We start from the raw sequence: 22,184 nt of genomic DNA on the forward strand, positions 1-22,184 counted from the left end.
TATATGTGTGAAACAAAAAAATGTTTATATCCTCTATAATAAGTATAAAAAGTTACAAAATATTTGAAAAATTCGTCCTTTGGGTAAAAACAAAGAGACGAAGTACAAAAATTGCTTTATATTTTTGTGTATAATGTATCATCTATTCGTAGCATGATTATTAGCTAAAAATTAGCTAAAAATTTTTAAGAAGTGCAATATAACAAGATGTTGATCTGTGAGATGTTTAAGAAAATCTTTACATCTAAAGATTTTCTTAGTATATTCCCTATCTAATCCTATCCTGAAATAAAGATACTTGAAAATTCGATCAACTTATATATAATAATATTTGTATAATAAATTAAATATATCTTCATTTGTATTCATAAAAATTAGAATAAATCATACATGAATATATTATTTCCATCGCTCTTTACGAGATATGTTCCAATATTTTTTAATAGTTGAGACTATGTTGAATGAGTATATGCAGTTTCACCTTGCAAACAAACTTAATTTTTAATCAGAGGATTATTAATATTAAATAATATGTTACACATCATAAATGTATTAAAGAGATAGTTTGGAATGTTCTAATTGTTACTTTTCAACAAGTTTTCAATTTTGGATAGAAAAAATAGTCACAGGATAGATCAATTTATCACAATAGTATTAATAATAAAAATATAAGTATTATATATATATATATATATATCAAAATAACTATATAGTAACTACTATACGTAGATATTACAAAAATTTTTCTAACAAATGTTATATTTTAATAATTCTCCAGAACAAGATGCATAAATATTTTGAAAGTTTTGAAATTTTCAACTACTCTTCTTTACAAAACCACCAAATTCCTTTCCTGCTACAATTAAACTTAAAGATTATAGTTATAAAAGTTGATGTTGCCTATTATGTATTTGCCTTTGACTATAAAGCTACGGCAGTTTTTTTCTTACTATAGATTGATATATAAATGCACCAAAAAAATCAAACTTGATGGATATTTTTGTAAATAATATCCTTATTAGAGAGAAATAAAAACAGCTCATGCTTTCATAGTCAAAGATATATGTAAATTAATGCAACTTTATTAAGCTTTGGCATCTCTCTTTTTAGACTTCTTCATAAAGATACTAATAATATCCTTATAGTCATGTTAGAGCAGTGACTTTTGCTTCTTATAGTTTTAAGACAGAGAAACTATTTCAACTGTTTCAATTATATGATTCAATGATATCTCATACTAAACTAACTTCTATTCATGTTAATTATTAGATAGAAGTTGCTAGCATTTACTGTAATAATATTTGGCAAAAAATAGATTGAATAGGCAAATCTTGTTAAAAAAAGATATGTGAAATAAATATTTCTCAAAGAACAGGATTTCTTTTGGTATGTCCTTAAGTACTGGTGACACCTTTACGAGCTACTAAAAGGTTTAATATTGGATGTTTTCTTATATAAGAAACAGCTTTCTTATGAGTGACCATTGTAAAATCATATCCATTGCATTGTAAGATTTTGTCATGCATTCTAAGACCGCTTTTTGCTGCTGGTGATCCTTCATGTACTTCTGTCACATATATACCCTGAAAGAGATACAAATTTATAAACTTTTGTTATATTAAAATAATATAAACAGATCTGTATATTTATTGCTTATTATAACGTTTCTTACATTATCCGTATAGCCTTGAGGACTTTTTGTAAAGTCTTGATCAATACCACCGCCTATTTTGAAACCACATTTCATTACTTCTTCGCCATTCTCGTTAATTTCTGTTTCCTTGTGTAATGTAATGGGTATCTATAATTAAATCAATAAGAAAATTTGTTAACAACGATAGGTATGCGTGGTATCAATTATATAGCGTAGTTTAAGAGTACGTACGCTTAGGCACTCCATCGCAGTACCCGGCTGATGTTGAAAGGCCATTTTCGCACACATAATGAGATATTTGAACTCTGGCACACGTTTATTTCACAAATTACTCCGGCAATTCACGCGCGGTCAACCGTACGCGTCAAGGGCACAATTAATAATAAATTCACAGCACGTTCCAGCGTCGTACGATCGTGCGATTTGTACGAACGGAAAATTGATTCTCATGCGCTTTTAATAATCGGCCGACAAACTTTTATCAACTTCCGAACGCGATTTTCTATAACTGAACCTTCCAAGCGAACTCCGATGGAATGACAGCCATGCGCGTCGTTGAAATTGGTTGAAATAGACGTCAAGAAACTGGAGAAGGATGAACGATATTCGACAAATGAATTGATGTTTGGTACTTCCAGATGGCACCAGGTAACCTGTTTTAGTCATATTTTATCGGGTCTAACAACTTGGCTATTGCTCCTAAATGTAGTTCCAAAGTCTCCGCTATGAGCCGCCACCATTTCGAAATACCGAATCGGATTGGTCGAAGTTCAGGGAGGAGATGAGTTTGAACACGATTTTACCGTAACGGCGGGTCCTCTCAAAATGGCGAGTTCGCTTCTCCGCAGCGTCGGTTTTATCTGCAAATCCTTTGAAAATGTTTACCTTTTCGTCCCAAATCGTCGAGCTTCACACGCAAATAGGTATTTCCGTACTCTATATCAATTATGTTTATATAGTTTAAAGAATCTTAGAAAATCTAGCATATAGAATACCGTGATGGATCGGGGGGGAGGGGGAGAAAGAGAAAAGGAGAAGGTAGGTAGGTTGGTTGAAAAGAGATAGTTAGTAACAGAATAAAAATTCCAAGAAATCGATGCGATCTCTCATCGCCTTTACACAATTTGCGTTATATCAAAACTCTACTATATCATATTTCTTCTTTTTATTTCTTTTTCTGTCTCAATGAATGTATACATATGTCTCAATGGAGACCGTTCCTTTGGCATATACAAATTCCAGAATTATCGAAATGTTCAAAATGGCGTCTTCACTGGTTTTTCGTCGTATATAATTTTTATTTCGTTCCACATTTTCTCTAATTAATCGAACAGACAGTCTTCATTTAACGCTTTCACTCGCGTGATGAATTAAGACATTTACACACATTTTCACTCCTTAAAGTTGCAATATATTTCGCATTTATTCCGATTGTTAAACGGACAGCTTCGCTTTTTCGATTGCGAGTATGCGGCAATTGAAACATACGCACGGTATTCTTTCTCTCTCTCTTTCTCTCTTCCTCCATATTATAATTTCGCTTCGTATTTGTTCTAATTATTTAAACGATCTTATCCAGAAATAAATGAATTATGAGGAATCGACAATGAGTAACCCATTTCTCAAATCTTGAAGGACAGAAAATCCAATTTCGCGAAGCAATTTTCCATACGATCCCTTTAAATTCATTTATTTTCTTGTACAATATTACGATTCCGGTCGCAATAATTTTGCCACATTTTCTCGCATATATTTCCGTCCTCCGAAATAGTGCGTTCGTGCCCGCGAATCTCGAAGAATCGCCTTCTGATCATCTCATTTATATACATATTGCATCTATGCGATAACTCGCTGTAAAGTAATAGAAGACGCATGTCGTGAATTTCCATAAAATACCTATGAGACTTACCCGCATTAATAACGCCTTAATCAAAACAGTCGTGAGATAATACTAAGCGAGTCTTTCGAGTCTTGTCTCTCTTTATTTAAAAGTGGAAAAAAAGCGAGAGGTGAAAAAAGATGACAAAGAATGTCGTGCGCGCGTGTTGCATGTCTCCATTTCGGTGCAACCGCAAGTGTCGCCTCGGCAAAACGACTAATCGTTTACTTTCTTTGGCAGAAATCAACATAAGCGTACTCGGTTAACATCATCAGTCTCATGTCGCGGTGGATATCTTCGAAAAGAAAACGTCGCGCCGGATTCCCGACATGAGATGAAGCTCTACAGCCTCATCGATCGCTCTACGATTGCTCTACGATTCTCGATCCTGTTTGCGGATATACTACGATTCTGTCTCTGCGCACACGTAAGTGATATCCCATAATCAATAGTGTATTTTACGATCACATCGATAAATGCCATTCCTTGGGAGAAGCCGTTTTAGATTTATTTACACAATTAAGGCGCTAGTCGCTCTCGTTCGAATGATCGGCTCGTAGATACTAATTTAATAATAGCGCTTAAGAGCGTTCGACTTTTTTCCTTTTGGGAATGAAGGAACACACGAGCATCCTTCTTGTTCCAAATCTTTCTCGTAACGTTCTTAATACTATACAGTTTCGTTAGAATTGGCACTATTAGAAGAAACCCATCTCGATCATTAAAAGTTAATTTTCCAAATCAATATCGTCGAATCGTATTGCACTTTTTTCGCGAGATGTATATATATATATATATTTTTTTTTTCTTGTTCGATACTATCGAAAGAAATATGCGAAAATTTAGAAATCAATGTTCGATGCCCGAGAATGAGAATTGAATTTCATCGGATATATATGTCTTTCGTTTCCTTTCAATTAATTGACCTATTTTACGAAGGGTAACACGTAACGCCGCGAACGCTGCGGCGCTCTTAAAATCTTTTAAAATGTAATATTCGTTCCCGATAATTGGTCATTCCTATATTCACACATAGAATGGCTCGTTAGTAAGTAAATTGCGGTAAGTGAAGCGGAGATACTCGTTGCGGTAGTTGGCGTTCACCCTGTATATCAGTAATTGGTCGTCGCGAAAGTAATGGATCGGTCAATCAGACTTTCTTTATCGCAATCACGTTTCGTACAATAATACAATACAATCGTAATTTGGCGATAGAAAGAATAAATGCTATCAAAAACGCGCAGTTAGAGTCGTCGAGTGTTTTTCCGTTGCTTCTCGATTAATCGCGTGTGCTAGTGTATATATTATGTGTGTATGTGTGTGTATGTGTGTGTGTGTGTGTGTGTGTGTGTGTGTGTGTGTGTGTGTGTGAGTGAGTGAGTGAGTGAGTGAGTGAGTGAGTGAGTGAGTAAGTGAGTGAGTGAGTGAGTGAGTGAGTGAGTGAATGCATGCACGAGTGAGTGTATGCCGATAAGCGAGAGGGGTTTGGCATTCTTTTCTCTCGCCATTCGGCGCGCTGCTTCGTTTACGGTATTACATACAGGGTTACGTACGAAGGCCATGTTTTTTTTTTATGTATAATAACGGCAGTATTTTTTTGCACAACGCAGATCGGTAGTTAACATGCCTCTCTGACGAACAGAACTATGAGTCTCCTGTCGCTTTCTCTGTCCTCGCGAACAGAGTTGAATAGTCCCTTACGACACATTAAACTACCATCTCCATTAAGATTTCGTAAAATTTCCGTCAATGACGGGTGATCTCGAGGTGAACGAGAGACGACTCCTCGTCTCTCTTTCTAAACAACGTTATATCGTCCGGCGAAGATACCAAGTCGAACCAGCGAATCTCGATCATACATGTATAGTGAACTCTTGTCTTTCTTGCTCCTTTCTTTGCTGATATCTGCAACGAACGATCTCTTGTCAAAGACACGTGATAGGATTATTAATTAACAACGTTCCTAAGGCATATATCACTTTATAAACGAGCTTTCTTTTTTATGATCGAGAGAGCCGTAAAACCGAGCAGTAATTTTTCGCAAACAGATCGACGATGTTTCAAACTTATACAGAATGCTCTAGGACCTTTCCCCGTCCTTCGTATTGCTGAATATATTTTCTTTTGCCTAATCGTGTCGATGATTGAAATCTGAATTTTTCTTCCGTTAAACACGTATCGTATGCTTGTGTATCATTACTGAGAATTATTCGTACAATTACGATCTTGTTCTGTGGCGTACAGCGACAACGCCTAGCGCATTCTGTACACAGGCAAGACGTAAAACTTCTCCGGTGTCAACCGGCCTCAGTCAGCTTGGTGTTTGACATGCCTGGTCTACGGAGACTCGTGTCGATACCTAGCGAGCATAGATTCGACGGCCTCGATCGGGAGTCTACCCAGGCTACCGCCATGACGGGTCCCGGCCGACAAACTCTGCCACTCACGATCGCGTTCGCGATCACGATCACGGTCGCACTCCACGTCGCTCAATTCACGGCTGTCGCTGAACCCGCTTGGCGGCAATAGCGTCATGTCCTCCACCGAACTGCCAAACAGATTAGAGGATATGTCGGCCGAATCAGAAAGGGCGGTCGCTAAAGTATGATAGGTAATCGATGACGGTGGTCTCGCCACGTCTCCTCTCGCTCGAATCGCGAGACCTTTCGTCGCGACGCTGCCGCCTGAATTAAGGGAATCGACAGAACGCAACTTTGATTCAATCGTGCATAAATAGTAGAATCTCTTAAAATTATACTTTATGATTTTTTTCTTCTGCAGTTTTATATATCTCATAAGCAACGATGTATCACTTTGACATCACTTGGACAAGATATCGTATAAAGTCAGGTAGTTACGTATTTTACATATGTAACCACACACACACACACACACATATCTTTTTTATCAGTTACAACAACTCAATTATAGATACTAACATGTCGAATATTGAAAAACGGTCATGCGATTATTTTTTACATATAATAGTACGTATGTCAAAACATCTACTTAGTATTCTTTGTCGCATCAAGTAGGCTTTAGAATCAAGTGCAAAGACACAAATTCAATTAACGTCTCCGAAGTGCCTCTTGCGGAGTGTTTCGTAAACGTTTTTGTTGTTTCGCAAAGAAATTCACCTCGAATTACCGTACTCGCGCATCGTTGCACTTCTTTCTCGCGCCAATGTGAAAGACCGATAAGATTGATACCGAATAATCAAGACTGAGTGCTATGTAGAAACAAACAAACCTTGGCTACCTGCGAGTAGACCGGCTCGGCTGTCGGCTTCGTCGTCTCGCGAGTGAAGGCGAGCCTTCGTTGTTGGACTCCGTACTCGATTCCACACCTCGCGAAAATACATCTGCAACGGATATCACTCGAATCAGTAATATCAATCTGCATCGGTTCGTTTGGCCGATTCTTTTCAGTAGTAATACTTTTCACACCGATTTACAGAAAAGAGATGAGAGTAGAAATTATACCTCTACAAGGCTTAACTGGCACTCTATAACTAGGCCCGGCGCATTCGCCACAGGGACTCCCGGACGTGTCGCTCCCGGAGCCCTGTCGACTCGATCGCAGCTTGCTCTCGGCTTCCGCAATACTCGGAAAGTAGCGTTGCTTGTGCCACCTTGGTGTTTTCGACCTGCGTGTGAAAGAATACCAGAAAGAGGAAGAGAAGAGGAGGAAAGCGAAAAGCGGGACGAGTTAGGCAGGTGGATTTCGTCGAGGCGCAGCGAGAGAGTTATGCAGCGACGCAGGAGGATGCCAATTACCTCTCGAACTCCACGCTAGATCTGTCGTAGTCGATAGTATTGATGTCCTCGTTCTCCAAGTGGCCGAACGTCTTGAACTGCATCGTGTAATCGAGCGTGGCCGTCGTCACCGAACGGTTTTCTCTTCCGGGAACGCTAAACGTGGCATACGGACTTATCTCGTACATCTCTGTTATGCAAAAGATCACGAAACGGCTGTTGAGAAATGTTATCTATGAGAGAAAACTATCTCATCAAACCGCAATGCACACCCACCTGATCCATGATCGGCGGTCTTGTGGTTCTCCTGCTTCACTGGCGAGCTTGTGTAAACCTGATGATTGCGTCTGTTGTCGCGTTCAGCGGTCGACTTGAGTTGCACGGTAGACATGCAGCTCGACAAGTGGTGATGCTGCTGCTGATGCTGTTGCTGTTGAACCATTCCTAATCCCGTTTGCTGCTGCTGCTGTTGTCCCGGTAGCATCTCGCCTAGGTAACTCGCTCTTTTAAGAACGACGTTCACAAATGACGATTACTACAAATCCGACATTCTCGAGTACATTCTCGAGATTGCTTGAAATCGCGTCGTGCTTTACCTGCCGCTACGTTTGAGCATGACGTATCCTAGGATAACCGCGGAAACGACTAATACGATCGCGCAGATGAGCGGCACCACGACGTATAGAACTTTGTGGTTAGGCACAGCCTTCTTCACATCGTCCTCCATTATCAGGTCGTTGGGCGGGCCGATACTGACTCCGCTCAGCGTGGTAGTAGCGAACTCCATCTGGGTCTGTGTCGAGCCCGCGTCATTGTGCGCGGTCAAACGTAGACTGTACCACGACGCCGTTTTCAAATCGCGGATGATGAGATTCTCGGTCGCTCTACTGGCTACTAGGATCCACGGTTCCGTGCTGATGCGCCGGCGATATTCCACGGTGTAATACTGAATTGGACACCCTCCGTTAGGCCAAGACAATAGGTTCAGTTTCACCGATGTGCCATTCGCCGAGATGATATCTCTCTCCTTAGGCAGTAGAGGCGCTGAAACGCGGATTAGAGTATAAATTAGATAAATCAGATTGGGTCCAATGAACCCAGTCTTATTGAATTAATAAATTAGACCAGATTCAAAGAGAAGTCAATGATTGCGCGAGTTATATCTTCGAGGTGAGAAGTTTGATTTCGCAGTAGGGCGAGTTTCGCGAAGTCCGCTTTGTCGCAAGTATCATGTCACAGAGGCATCATACTTATGATAAAGAGGCATTCAAACATCATCATGACTTCGGTTTTGTGATTGTGATCATTATGAGCTTGATGAGCTATGAGAGTTCCAGACAGTCGAAATGTATGTTCTACTTGCCGGTGCCTTTCGTTGTTGCACTGATCAGCGGACTCGGGTCACCAGTGTCGACGCGATTATGCGCCGTCAGGTGCGCCAAGTAGGAGGAACCACACTTTAGTCCAGAGAGAACGAACTCTGTCTGCTCGGGGGACAAGGTGATTTCTTCCCAACCACCCTGATCCCTCTTGTAGCTCAACACGTATCCTGAGATAGAACGAAGAAATCCTCGTTATACGTATCCAATGCATCGTGGTTAGCCTTTCCTTCCTCGTTATTACCTTGTATAGTAGCACCGCCGTTGTCCGGATGATTCCATCGAAATCTGATACTGTTGGTCGTTGTGTACTGCAGCTCCAACGATGGCGCTTTGGGCGGCATTACGACGACCAACGAGTACGTGATGGAATCGTCGCCGAACAGATTGCTGGCGGAGCAAGTGTAATTCCCCGCAACCGATTGTTCCAGTCCTGAAGGGAACACGATTGGAGAGACGACTGTCAGTACGACGATGATTTTTCATCAGATTTTTCTTTTCCATTTAATCGCGCGATTAATATAAAAACGACGCGATGTTCTGCAAGTCGCGCGTGGAGTAAAATTAAATTATCTACCGCGTATATTGAGGTGTCCGTCGTGTGTGATCTCGTAATGCCTGCCGGTGGAGATTTGACCGTTTCTGTACGTCCAGATAGGTCGCGGCGTAGGGTTTCCGACCACCAGACACGACAGAATGACCGACGACTTCACGGCTCTTCTCAGTACTTGCGAGAACGATGCCACTCTGGCAGGAGCTACGGAATGAGTCCTATGCTCTTACAATTATACGATAGAAATTCGATTACAAGATTACGACACGAAGAGAGATGTAAAGCGCAGGTGTAAGCTGTGTAAGAACTACGTTATTCGGCGAAACGCCGTGCAATGCGTCCAAAACTAGATTTTGGAATTGGAAAAATTTCCTCTCGGAATCCGGATTCTCTCGAATACATGACCCGCACAAGCACCTCTGGTATTCGTTGTCTGCGTGACTATAATGGTTTGTTCTCCCTCTCCGACGCTGGTCGTCGCCGACACCCAGAATTCGTACAGTTGCCTGAAAGATTAACGTTCGATTCGAACGACAGAAATTCAACGGCCGCGATGTAACGCTTCATTATCACGTCGCAGTAATCACGCGTACCTTTCCACCAGATCGCGTAACTCCATCGTGAGAGTATCCGTCGACGACAACGGCGGTTCGTGCATCGTGTGAGCGTTCGAATTCTTAGAACCGGCTTCCCTGCTGTACACCGTGTACTTTGAAACATTTCCATTAGGCTGCAAGGGCGGCAACCACGAGACCAATATGCTTTCCGCTGTTAACGCGAGCGCTTTGATGCCAGCGGGAGGGCCAGGAACTATAAAAAGAGCGCACAGTTTTATCGAAAGATGTATAAAGAGTGAGCGAGACTCTCTCTCTCTCTCTCTCTCTCTCTCTCTCTCTCTCTCTCTCTCTCTCTCTCTCTCTCTCTCTCTCTCTCTCTCTCTCTCTCTCTCTCTCTCTCTCTCTCTCTCTTTCTCTCTCTCTGCGCCTGTCTTTCTTTTATCGAGCGAAGGTTAAATCGAGTATCTTACCATCTTCTTCCGTCATGCAGAAGATCGGTGGGCTCAACGCTCCATCGCCCGCTTTCGTGTAGGCCAGCACTTTGATGGAATAGTTCGTGTACTTGTACAACGTGTGCAAGTAAGTTTCCATGCTGGAGGTCTTCTTCACTTCGCCGACTGTCGATATATCCACTACAACGGGAAAAAACAGAATCGAATGTTGATGTCGGACTTCCTCAAAAAGCTCTTGCTCTGATCGCGAGCGACTCACTGTTATCGGTAGGCACCGGCCTGTAGTAGACTTTGTATCCTATGATAATTCCACCGTGCTGATGAAGCGGCGGTGCGGTCCACGACACTTTGACACTTTGCGAGGATAACGGGGAGCACGTCACTTGAGTCGGCGGTGTTTCCGGTACTGCAAAGAGATCAACCAAATGATCGAGGTGTGTCTTCTGTTTTATGGACAGCGTCGCGCTCATCCCGCATGAAAGTACCTCCTTCTTGAGTGGTGCCAACAATAGGAGAGCTAGTTGGTCCGCTGGCTATGCTGTTGAAGGCTCGGATCGAAATGTCGTACTTGGTGAATTTCCTCAGGCCGGTCAGCTGCACCTTCGTCGTCGCCCAGCCGTTCACGGTCAAGCTCTTGCTCTGATTGACGCCCGAGGTCGACGACGAGTGCTCCGACCACGTCACTATGTAGCCCAGCAGATCTCCGTTGCAGGATTCCTTCGGTGGCGGCTGAGGAACGCGCACGTATGGAACGTTTTGTTGTTTATCCTCGCGTTATCGTTAGTTGAAGAATTTAGAAGAACTTTAGAAGAACGACAAATGTTATGACCTCAACGTCTCCCGCAATCTCTCTCGTTATCGCAGCGCGACTCACTTGCGAAAGACGTTGTTATCGTTGATATCGATCATAAGGAGTCTCGCGTTTCTGAAAATTAGCGGCGTTCACTCACCTGCCAACTAACCATGAGTTCCCCGGGTCCGGCGGATTGCACTTTGATGTTTTGCGGCGGCTCTGTGGGCGCTGTTACATAGGCGAGTAATATTACAATACGACGCAGTGAAGTTTCTGTCATACGATCGCATTGTCGCACTTACCTTCCTCTTGCGTCTTCGCCACCACGGGCTCCGTGGGTCCGCTCGCGTCGATGGAGTTTATGGCGAATATCCTGAAGGTATAGGTGACAGCCGGATGAAGACCGCCGACCAAAGCCACCTCTTGGTCATCGCCCGTGGTCTCGAACGGCGATAAGCCTAAAATTGATACAAGTCACATAGGGGGAGGGAGGGGGGGAGAGGGGAGGGACACGAATAGACGCGCGATATCGATCCGGTCGAGTGTGGACGAACCGTTTTGGGTTGGATGTATAGAATTACCGCTATTGGAGCTTCCCGGCGTGTACGTGACGTTGTGCGTTTTAACGGGATTCCAATCATCGGTCATACCGTGGCTCAGCGAGCGGTATTGTATCACGTAATTTCTTATGGGGCTATTTCCGTCGAAGGATCGCTTCCACAGCAAGCGTATCGATCGAGAGCCAATCTCTATTACCTCCAGTCCGACTGGCGGATCCGGCCTCTCTGTAAGAAGCGGAGCAAACTTTTCTCCCTGCGATAATCTCGGTGCGCCGTAATCGACTAGACCGGCTGATGAAGAACCTGAGATGCGAGGAGAACGCGCGCTCACCTTGCACCGCTAAGTAAATCAAGTGCTCGCTCCTCCCGTAAGCGTTGTTCGCGGTGCACCTGTACACCCCGGAGTCCTGCCGATCGCTGTTCGCGATGGACAGTTGGGACTTCAGACCGTTGTCAGTCTTGATCTCGCCGATGCTCAATCGATGATTGCTCATGTCCAGCCGGTCGCTGTTGTGCATCCATTGCACCTCTATAGGATTATCGCCGATCACGGTGCAATCGATGGTCACGGACTCCCCGCGGTGGATCGTCACGTTCTTACTCTGGAACTCGAATCTCGCCGGCTCTGCGCAGACGGAGATCATACATTTTTTTTGGCTTGTCTTTTCCCGGCCTACCTTAGCGTGAACTTCCCGACGTTAATGTTATCTGGAACCGCGCGAGATCAGAGATGCCGACGATCCGATGGTCGACGTAAAAGAGAATCGTCCGCGAGAGAAAAACGCTGTTATTATTAGACGAGAAAAACGTCGCATGCGTCGTTCTTGATTTAACCCTTTCACTGTTAGTGGAAAGTATATTTTCCCACCTTTTCTTGATTTAATTTCGCGTTGTAAATCACATAATTTTTAAGAACTAACCGGGGACTTGAGCTTTTCAGATAACTGAATAGTTGTTCAACATATACTCCAATAGGTTTTTATACCCAATTATTCATTTGTGATTATTTATAACAATTCAAAGTTGAAAAAAATACTTTTTTTCTTTTAGGAAAAAATCTATTCCTCGGAAAGTATTGAATGTAGAGGTCTGAAATTTTCACCAAATATTTTTCCGATGTTGTACAGAAACATTATTATATTTTTTTCAGTATTTTTTTGCAGGTTAAATTTTTTTTATAAACAAATATTTCTACAAAAACGGCCGAAATTTGATTTTTTTGCGCTTTTCCGCTGTATTTTCTTAGTTTTTTCATTCTGTATCTCCATCTTATCCATACTATCAATATTATTTTACTCAAAAGATTCGTAATCAGCGATTCGAAAAACCCATATATCATCAATAATAAACGAAATTGTTATCAATTTCGTACATTATGGTCGCCATAGTGAATCCGCCATTTTGAATTTTGCAAATCTGACTTCAGATTCGTAATCAGCGACCCGAAAAACACATACGCCATCAATAATAATTGGAATTTTCATTAATTTTGTACATCATGATTGCCATATTGAGTCCGCCATTTCAAATTTTGCAAATTTGACTTTAGATTCGTAATCAGCGAGCCCAAAAAAAACGTAGGGCTACCAAATATTTTAATAATTTTCTCAAGGGAAGTTAATTCAGCAGTGAAAGGGTTAACAACGATTCCGGAGAATAAAAGTATCATCAATGTTTATCGGATCGGTCAATCGATCTCTCATCTCCTCTCTGCGTCACTTGGGATCATTTAGTCTCCGTTTCATCTTACGCACTAGATTCATCGTCGCTAATTAGTCTGCAATTTGTAACGTTAATCGCACTCTTACCGTGCACGGACACGTATATCACTTTGCTTAACCCTGATCCGATTCCATTGTTAGCCCGACATAGATAGTAACCCTCATCCTGCGGGCCGGCGGAAGCCGTCCACAAAGACCCATTAGGCAATATCGTGAGTCTACCATCGGAACCATCGACCAGTGGCTGATAGTCGTTGGACGTTCTGCCTCTGGCACGTAGCCACGTGATACGCGGCGGCGGAAAACCTTTGGCCTCGCAATGGACATTCAGCGGATTGCCCAGGAGAGTAGCCACGTCCAGCGGCTCAAATATCCACTGAGGCGGCACTTTTACCAAGAGCTCCGCCGTATGGTTGACCTTGGCGGCACTGTTGGTGGCTACGCAGGTGTACTTGCCGCTGTGGCGCGATGACAGTTCCTTGAAGACGAGCAGGCTGAAAAACTCGGCGCCTCGCTCTTCGATCTGTGCGATAAGAATACGTTCAGGGAGACCAAAATAAGGACGATTCGTGCTGAGCATCTTAAGGGCAATGTACCACGTTATTCTAATTGTTGCAAACGGGAACGACGAAATTAGACCAAACTGCGTGAGGAATTCCAAAGTTTCGAGTCGCGAAAAGAGCCGAAAGGGGAGGGGGGGTACTTCCTCGTGAGCTATTTTTGAGATCGCGATTACCGAGCTCACTCTATATCGCATATAAAATTTCATTCCGCTGAATTTGTCTGAGTGAGTAACATCATTCACGGAAAATGTAAATCCCCTGCGGGAGTTTCATTATTAGAAAATACGTATTTTCGTTTCCATGAGGCAGAACGCCGAGGAAAAATACGGGGATCGTCAAAGCAGCGTTTTGTAGAATATGTGCATAGCTTTTTAAATGAAATTTCAATTCGTCTATATATACATATAGTTAGCTCTCGTGTCACGGCTGTCTTGCTTCCTCAGCTGACATTATTATCGCATGTCGCGGGAAATGATCGAACGCGCGCCGTAAAAATAGAAACGCGGAGCTTAATTAACAATACTTACGCGCAGGGAGGAGGGCAATGGCTCACCGTCCTTCAACCAAGAGATATGGATCGGTAGATCGCCCGAAGTCACGCTGCACGTCACTTGAGCTCGACTGCCTTCTTGCGAATTCGCGGGGAAGCTGAAGGGACTCATTACCGGCGGACCTGGAAAATACGCACGGGCAAAAGCGTCGTCATTTCTTCGCGCAACTTCGCGCTCTCCTATATCGATCTTTCCGTCTCGTCGCAGAACTCTCAAGTGCCGCGACATTTTTCCCGCGAGTCTCGGTGTCTTGAAACGCGCAACGCTCGACGTGTACTCGATGTGTCTTAATTCGTCAGTTACTCGTTCGATTGCTTCCACGTCGTTCAACTTCCTCGATTCTTCCTTCGATTCTCACTTACTGTTAACGGTCAGAAGTATGTCTCTGTTGGCGGTCTCGCCGGAACTCGCTCGGACTATACAGGTGTAGGTGCCGGCATCGTTCGGATCCACCGTGACGATCGTAAGGTGGCCCTCGTTGTCGACTCGGTGCCTGATGTCAAAGGGCAACTCGGCGCCACCTCGGGTCCACTCGACCGATGTGATCGGATATCCCGAATAGGGACACGCTATTGTGATGTCGGCACCGGCGATGGCGCGAACCGGGCCGATCGATCGGATATACGGAGGTCCTAAAAATGGGGCTTCTTATTACGGAGCGACTTCGATTTAACGCTCGCGTGCGCGGCGCTCGCGTTCTAAGCACTCCTTCATGGCCTGATTTTGACACTTCTGCATTTCTATATCTTTATAAAGATATAAACGCGTGCTATTCCCGACGTACACTGATTAAATCAATCTATCAATCTATGTTCAGCGCGTTTCCTGTTTAACAGCGAAGTTTTGCGCTGATTTTGCAGGATCGTGAATTCACGCTTGTGCCGGATTTATCCGACCTTCTCATACCTAAAAGTCATTTTGATTTTCAAGATGCGTGATTGCACTTGCGTTTATCGCGTGAAATGCAAATTATACGCAAATTTGCGCGCTTAATGCGTAACTGCTTTCTTCGTGTGCATGCTTCGTCGTACCGTAAATGTTCAATCTAGCTTTGTGCTCGACGGTCGCCAAAGTGTTGGACGCAACACAAGCGTACAGCCCACCGTCCTCGGTTCCCGCCGATGAAATGTTTAAGTGACTGATCACGTCACCGGATTGATCCACGTATTGGCCTATCGCGTATCTGCACGTACAGTTACTGATTAGAAGACATTTGGATATCACGTCGCTGCCGGAATCTAGGTACGACCTACCTGTGTCCAGTCGCAATTTGGCTCAATGGTTCGCCGTCGAGCAGCCATGTGAAGGATGGCGTCGGTGAACCCGTAGCTGAACACCGCAGGGAGACCGGCGGGCCCGGTCGCAGGGCTTGCTCGATAAATGTGTATTGTAGTTCCGGAACCGTGTCTGAAATTCATTTTCAGAGGCTCTCTGAAGGCAGGACGGGCAGGAAACACGTAATAGCCAGCTTTTCAATAGCTTCGGTAAAAATTAACGTTGTTTATCTAGGTCGTGCGACACGAAGGAGAACAAGAGGTAATAAAACGAGAAATAGGAGGAGAAAATACAAAATTGAACCGAGATGAAAGCTCGGGATGGTAAAATCAGTGGAGAGCGTGGATTTCTGCAAACCGGTGGTGTGAGGATAGATAAGAGCAAACGAGAGAGCTGGGTGTTAAGCGATATCTAAAGGGAAAAAAAAAACGAACAATGCGCTCGCGCTGACCTCCAAGTTTGAGTTCGGCGGTGGCCTGCGCGTTTTCCTTGTCGCTCCTCACCAAACACTGATACATCCCTTTGTCTCTGCGACCGACGGAGCCTATCACGAGCACCAAGGGAGCCAACAATTTGATCCTCGTATCCTGTGCGGTCAATACTGGTATACCGTCGTGCAGCCACTCAACGCTCTCGACCGGATATCCCTCGACCGTGCAGTTCATCGTGGCGGTCTTGCCGGAATTAATGACCTGCGAATGACGACAAGCGAATCTATCTCTATCTCGCATTCGAGTGAGGCCGATCCTCGGCCGATATTTGCTCGCGCGATTTTTCCGCTTGCGTTTCCCCTTCGGCTCTCTCTCTCTCTCTCTCTCTCTCTCTCTCTCTCTCTCTCTCTCTCTCTCTCTCTCTCTCTCTCTCTCTCTCTCTCTCTCTCTCTCTCTCTCTCTCTCTCCCTCTCCCTCTCTGTAAGTGCGTGCGGTGTAAAATAGAAAAGAGAAAAAGAGAAAAATCCAAGTGATACGAATATATCTTGGAAGCTTATATTCATTTAGCGAATTATTCCTCCGTTTGATGCCAACCTGATCAATTTAATCGCCGTGCAGCATAATTCCATAATTGTTTCATTAGTCATTTAATATTGCACTGATGATGTTGGTAATTATCATTTAACCCGATTCCCCGTTGCACCCTCCCGCGATAAAATTAGAACATTGATTTTGAACACACAAGTGGATTTAATGTCTGATTCATAACTAATAATTAGCCGAGCTCGTTGGTAAAGTAGCTTTCGCTGAACGATACGGATATGATTTCAGCGAAAGCCTAATAATTTTCCAAATGGCGCACAGATTTTCTTCGCGCGTACTCGCTGCGCTTCCAAGCCTCGTTGCGGGATCTTTTCTCTCCGCACAACGCAGCTCCGCTATTGTCGTTCGTCCGCACAAATCGGACGGCTCTGTTCATACCTGTACGCGCGGCTGAATCCGGGCGTTTAGCTTTGAAGTGACCGACAAGTGCGTCTCCGCTCGTTGCTCGCCGAGTTGATTGCTGGCTCGGCAAACGTACCTTCCAGCGTCATCCGCGTCTACGCGACGAATTAGCATTAAATCACCCCAAAGCTGGATACGACCGAGCGATTCGACCGACATCGAGTGGCCTGCGACAAGACATTTGCATGTTACTGTCCTGTACCGTTCATGTCTATGCGATGTCACTCCGATAATGCAATTAAACGTTAGAGATTCGCGCCGTAAACGATTCGACACGCGGCGTACTGAACGATTCTCGACATCTCACGGGGCGAATTTATCTTTACGCTTGATCCTCTCTCGACGATGTGCCTCTCTTTGTCTGTGATTAAAGATAAAGAGTCGCCCAATCGAGATGCAGCGTCTTCTCCGTTTTTTCTCTCTCCTCCGCGATATAATATTCATTACACGACAACACAGTTTAAACATAATAGCGATATCCGCGTTATGCCGAGGAATCGACGCTCGAGCATAACTGGTCGTTTGTTCGGCGCTACCGTTAACATAGCTTATTCGGTAAACATTCCCCTAATTAAACCAACCATTAACATCGCGATACCAGGTAAATTGCGGCGGCGGGCTTCCTTGCGCCGAGCACGTGAGGTGAACGTCGGAGCCGCTCTCGGCGGAAATAGCGATTTCGGACCGTTGCATCAATCGCGGCGGCGAGGAGCCGCTTGGTTCTGCCAAGTAAAACAGGGATTATAAATCTCGGGGAGACGCATGCGAATGTAGGGGCGAAAAATGGTTCGTCCGACTGTCGCGGAATACCGGTCGACAGCGGCGAATCGAGATAAAAATAAAACGGGCGTTTCAATTTCAAATGCTATCTCGAGGAGGATTTATCCGATTCTGGCGGTTACCCGTGACTGTTAGACTGGCGGGTTCGCTTCTTTTGCGCTCGCTGGTTAAGGCATGCAGGGTCAGGCACGAGTACGTCGCTCTGCCGTCTTCGGGTCTGGCGGCCCGAATATGAAGATCACCCTGCGATGTAACCACGAATCTTCCGCCTGTGAACAAAGTCGAGTCGCGTACATCGAGACCGAGTCGACGCGCAGTTTGGGATGTTTGTTGCCAAAAAGTTGGCCAAAATTATTTTTTGACGAATTTTGGTTTAAAACGTGCTACTAATTATTATAAACATGATTATTATAAAGATTTCGTATAAGTTTTTCATGAAATAAAGTGTAAATATATATATTTTAATAATTAAGAAAGCATAATATTCCACATCAATAAATATTCAACTAGACAAACTCCAAATTTCTTCATCGAGTGCATTCCATCTTCAGAATCAACATCACTTTCATCTATCGAAATATCTCCTCTTCCTGGCGTGGGATCAGTGAGAAAAAACATATCCAATGTTTCTTTTAAAAATGGTTTAGGTTTCTTTCTTGATACGGGTCTCATATTTGCTTGTTAGTAACGGATCAGAACTTAGTAAAAGTCTGTTGATTATGTCTGTACTACAAAAGGAAATAAAAAAAAGAACAAAAAGAAACAAAAGGAAACTTCATGTCTAAACAACCTTTGGGCAAAAGCCAATTTACGTTTAGGGAAACAAAAGTAATTACCAAAACTACATCCGCGGTTTTCCGCGGCTAATTCTTTCTGATATTTTATCCGGAGAGCTTACTCTTTCATTTCATCCAAGAAACGTAACAGGGATACACCCTGAAGCTATCAAGCTAAATCCTTCGAGTTTCACATCAAGAACGCAAAAAGATACATTATTGAATGCTATTTTGAAAATCGTATAACTACGTGAATAACAATTCAATTGCAATAAACGTAGTCTAAAAAGTTTCTTCACACCTTCCTCGAAACAATCCATAACGAAAGACTTCGCGCTGTCATTTCTAAGAATCTTAAAATTCTGATCGAAGATCGTATGTTATAAAGCGCTGAGAATTGATGCGTGCAATACGAATGTCCAAATTCTGACTAAACAAACCACTTCGTGTTATCGCGGATGAACAAAAGCACAGCGGCCCTTTCCGCAGATATTCGACTGTCTAGGACAGTCGTCACTCATACTCGTAAAGCACGAATGATTTTAACAAAATTGACTTTTGGCCAAACATCCCACGACGTGCGACGATGTGATTCAGACATCGCGCGCGCACGCGTCAGCTTTTTCCCTCGCAGCTGCGGCGATCTCTTCGATTTTACCGAACGTCGGCTATTTTCTATACGCACTCTTGAATTAAATATTTCGCGAAATCTTGGGTCTGTCTCGGGTGCGCGAGAATTCGACGAGGCGCGCGCATACAGCAGGATATTAAAGCTACGAAAATCTCAGCGTGCGCAGCTGTGAATACGTAGCAAACGAATAAAGATTTCCGCTCTCATCACTAACGCAGCGCGGAACTAAGGAAAATGTTCCCCTCGACTTTGAGATTTATTCCAGTCTCTTCTATGGCGCGGGCGGCAGACTGAGCGGAAATACTATTCGACTTCTCAGAATTCAGGAGCCGGGAAATATCAATAATAAATCCCTGGACGCGCGCGCGCGCGCACGCGGTTCCAGCAATATTTTCTCCCGCGCTTCAAATTCGCGAGGGAGCAAAGGGTTATGCAAAATCCTCAGCATCTGTCGATGAAACCCCTTTAGATCACGGACGGGGCGTATACCATCAAGCGTGAAATTTTCAATTTGGCTCAGCCATCGGACAGCCATCGAGCAGCCTGCTCTAGCGACTTGCTAAAGTCGTCTGACTATTTCGGATTGACCCGCCAAAGAGATTCTTTTCCATCACGCCTGGGACATTACGAGTTTTGGCGCGCCAACTTGCTTCTTGCTCGAGGGTAATTAATATGAAAGAAATATTCCCGCCGGAGATAAGCTCCGGGGATGAACTTTTCATTACACTGTCATCGCTTTTCGTTACACCACCGCCCGGGAAAGGTCGCCAAGTAATTTAAGTACTTGACGGCAAATTTAATTATTCCGCAATGTTTCGTCTCTATGAATTTTGATTAAATGAGTGGAATGCATCACTTCCAAGTTCGAAAGCAGACATTTATTGGAGGGAGAAAAGGATAAGAGGAATATACACGTATGTACACATGTATGGAACGTCGCGAGCGCTTGTTTTAGCCCTCGCGAGAGCTGCACTTCACTGTCGGAGTCGGCAAGAAGAGTATTTCATGTTTCGAATAATGCGATGCTAATGACGACATCTGGCCAGAACTAGTTCTAGAAGACGAGTTCGATACGAACACGATTTCGAGCGTCTCTCCTCTCCGTCATTGATGTTCTAGCAGGAACGATCGTCGCAGACTCGATATCGTTATAACGCGTCAATGATAGAAGCGTCATGTTCTTCCGCAACGTACAACCGGAATTTCATGTTCTCGAGTCAGACTGCGAATCAGAACGCGATATCCGCGACAGCCAGTAGCAGACAATGCGAGCACGAGTACATCATGTCTCTTAACTTTCTTCATCCCGTGGAAAGTTACGCTCTCTCTCTCTCTCTCTCTCTCTCCTCTCTCTCTCTCTCTCTCTGTTTCTCTCTCTCTGCCCATCTCTCCTCCCCTCATCTCCGCTTATCCGCGAGAATCGCATTTTGCAGCGATCCAATCGTCGCGACGCGACGAAACAAGCGACCGAAACGATCATCATCCGCAGTACTTAGCTGCAAGGTGCACAACCCGGCTCGATGAGACACCGTTTGAAATGTTAATCCCTCGCATCGCGCCGCTTTCGCGAGTGACATCAGTCGTCAGCCGGCGTCTGTTACTTTTTTCATGAAGGAGCAAATGGAAAAGAGAGAGAGAGAGAGAGAGAGAGAGAGAGAAAGAGGGAGAGAGAGCTGAATGCAGCCGGTAATACACCCCGCGAGAGAAAACGATCTACATCCCGCGCGTCTCCCTCGCGACTGCGTTTCGTCACGAATGCGACGGACGCGGGGTCTATATGGAGCGCTCGGCGTTTCGTTTGTCTCCGCCCTCGCCGATATTGGCGCGACGCGTCGTTTGACGGATATCGTCACGTCCCCGTCGTCGCGTCGCCGATACCGTCGTCTTGGCCTACGATACGGATACGGATGCCCAGTGGCATCTTCTTGCGGCGCAGCGTCGCGCCCGTCCGCGATAACCGTGCACGGTGCTGGCGTAGAGGCGCCAGCCTACAGCTTCGTCGTCATCGTCGTCGGCATCGAGAGACACGTAGAGAACAGCTCGATGTGCAGGTGCTTTCGTACGGCACAATGTTACCCGCCTAGTTACGAAACAAACGTATCAAGCTCCGACATGACGCGATGCTTCCCATGATATTCCAACGGCACACGCGTACGTACAGTTACGCGCACACCGCTACCGGTTACGTGCAACCGAGCAGCATAAATATGTATGGGACATGAATGCCTGAGCGTGTACAGGACGATCTAAACCGCCGAGTTAGCGCACGTACGCGTGTTGTCCGAGTGAGTATGCGCGCGTGTGTGCGCGCGCGCGCGCGCGCAAATCTCTGTGCGCGAGCGCGCGCGTGCCGGATGTTCATTCGCGAGACCAAGCACATTTTGTTCCCTCCCCCCCCCTCTCTCTCTCTCTCTCTCTCTCTCTCTCTCTCTCTCTCTCTCTTTATACTATCGTCCGCCTCCGCGTAGCGGTCGTAATTGTGTTAATCCTTTTTTACGACGAGCTTCTTACGAGAAGCATGAGATTTATTGATAATTTAAGCAAAACGCGATAAACCGATCCCCGAGTGATCCTTATGCGGGTAAAAATCACCGCGCGATGGATGACGTGTTGCGCTTCGTATCCGCGCTTTTCCATCCGGTCGTTCGTTCGTAGTGATCATATTTTATGATATTCCTTGTTATGCTTTTCTTTTTCGTCGTCCGCTTTAATCAAGCCGGATGCGCGCTGACATGTTTATGTTCGTAATTTCAACACGGAAGCCGCATATCCGTTCGCGTTACTGACGCGATATAAAATCGGCGAATTGCCATGAATAGGCGGAATTAGCAGACGCAGATTCGCGTTGCGTGCAATACATAAACAATAC

The 22,184-nt window shown here is 44.5% G+C and overlaps 2 protein-coding genes across 2 annotated transcripts in view; both read right to left on the bottom strand.

Moving 5' to 3' along the window:
- Positions 1-778: 778 nt before the first annotated feature.
- Positions 779-2,294, bottom strand: LOC105183729 (uncharacterized protein C45G9.7). The gene is made up of 3 exons (XM_011142057.3): positions 1,886-2,294; positions 1,673-1,801; positions 779-1,583 (listed from the first exon to the last, which is right to left on the bottom strand). The coding sequence occupies exons 1-3, from the start codon at positions 1,940-1,942 to the stop codon at positions 1,395-1,397; spliced, it is 375 nt and encodes a 124-aa protein (XP_011140359.1). The 5' UTR covers positions 1,943-2,294; the 3' UTR covers positions 779-1,394.
- A 2,645-nt stretch (positions 2,295-4,939) lies between these two features.
- Positions 4,940-22,184, bottom strand: part of Dscam3 (Down syndrome cell adhesion molecule 3) — a 126,029-nt gene continuing 108,784 nt past the window's right edge. Inside the window, exons 6-33 of the mRNA XM_025305057.1 lie at positions 18,031-18,177; positions 17,710-17,850; positions 17,105-17,295; positions 16,144-16,384; positions 15,671-15,824; positions 15,449-15,600; positions 14,780-15,049; positions 14,394-14,539; positions 13,391-13,826; positions 11,914-12,207; positions 11,604-11,807; positions 11,325-11,480; positions 11,180-11,250; positions 10,715-10,958; positions 10,489-10,635; positions 10,248-10,409; positions 9,814-10,030; positions 9,638-9,726; positions 9,245-9,424; positions 8,912-9,100; positions 8,652-8,837; positions 7,885-8,332; positions 7,565-7,791; positions 7,310-7,478; positions 7,016-7,179; positions 6,792-6,894; positions 5,893-6,081; positions 4,940-5,438 (exon numbers count right to left, since the gene is read on the bottom strand). Of these exons, the coding sequence (XP_025160842.1) occupies positions 5,387-5,438; positions 5,893-6,081; positions 6,792-6,894; positions 7,016-7,179; positions 7,310-7,478; positions 7,565-7,791; positions 7,885-8,332; positions 8,652-8,837; positions 8,912-9,100; positions 9,245-9,424; positions 9,638-9,726; positions 9,814-10,030; positions 10,248-10,409; positions 10,489-10,635; positions 10,715-10,958; positions 11,180-11,250; positions 11,325-11,480; positions 11,604-11,807; positions 11,914-12,207; positions 13,391-13,826; positions 14,394-14,539; positions 14,780-15,049; positions 15,449-15,600; positions 15,671-15,824; positions 16,144-16,384; positions 17,105-17,295; positions 17,710-17,850; positions 18,031-18,177 (5,369 nt within the window). The 3' untranslated portion in view covers positions 4,940-5,386. The remainder of the gene's footprint in view (positions 5,439-5,892; positions 6,082-6,791; positions 6,895-7,015; positions 7,180-7,309; positions 7,479-7,564; positions 7,792-7,884; positions 8,333-8,651; positions 8,838-8,911; positions 9,101-9,244; positions 9,425-9,637; positions 9,727-9,813; positions 10,031-10,247; positions 10,410-10,488; positions 10,636-10,714; positions 10,959-11,179; positions 11,251-11,324; positions 11,481-11,603; positions 11,808-11,913; positions 12,208-13,390; positions 13,827-14,393; positions 14,540-14,779; positions 15,050-15,448; positions 15,601-15,670; positions 15,825-16,143; positions 16,385-17,104; positions 17,296-17,709; positions 17,851-18,030; positions 18,178-22,184) is intronic.

The sequence above is a fragment of the Harpegnathos saltator genome, unplaced genomic scaffold, assembly GCF_003227715.2.
Source record: "Harpegnathos saltator strain DR-91 unplaced genomic scaffold, Hsal_v8.6 scaffold672, whole genome shotgun sequence".
In the NCBI taxonomy this organism is placed as follows: domain Eukaryota; kingdom Metazoa; phylum Arthropoda; class Insecta; order Hymenoptera; family Formicidae; genus Harpegnathos; species Harpegnathos saltator.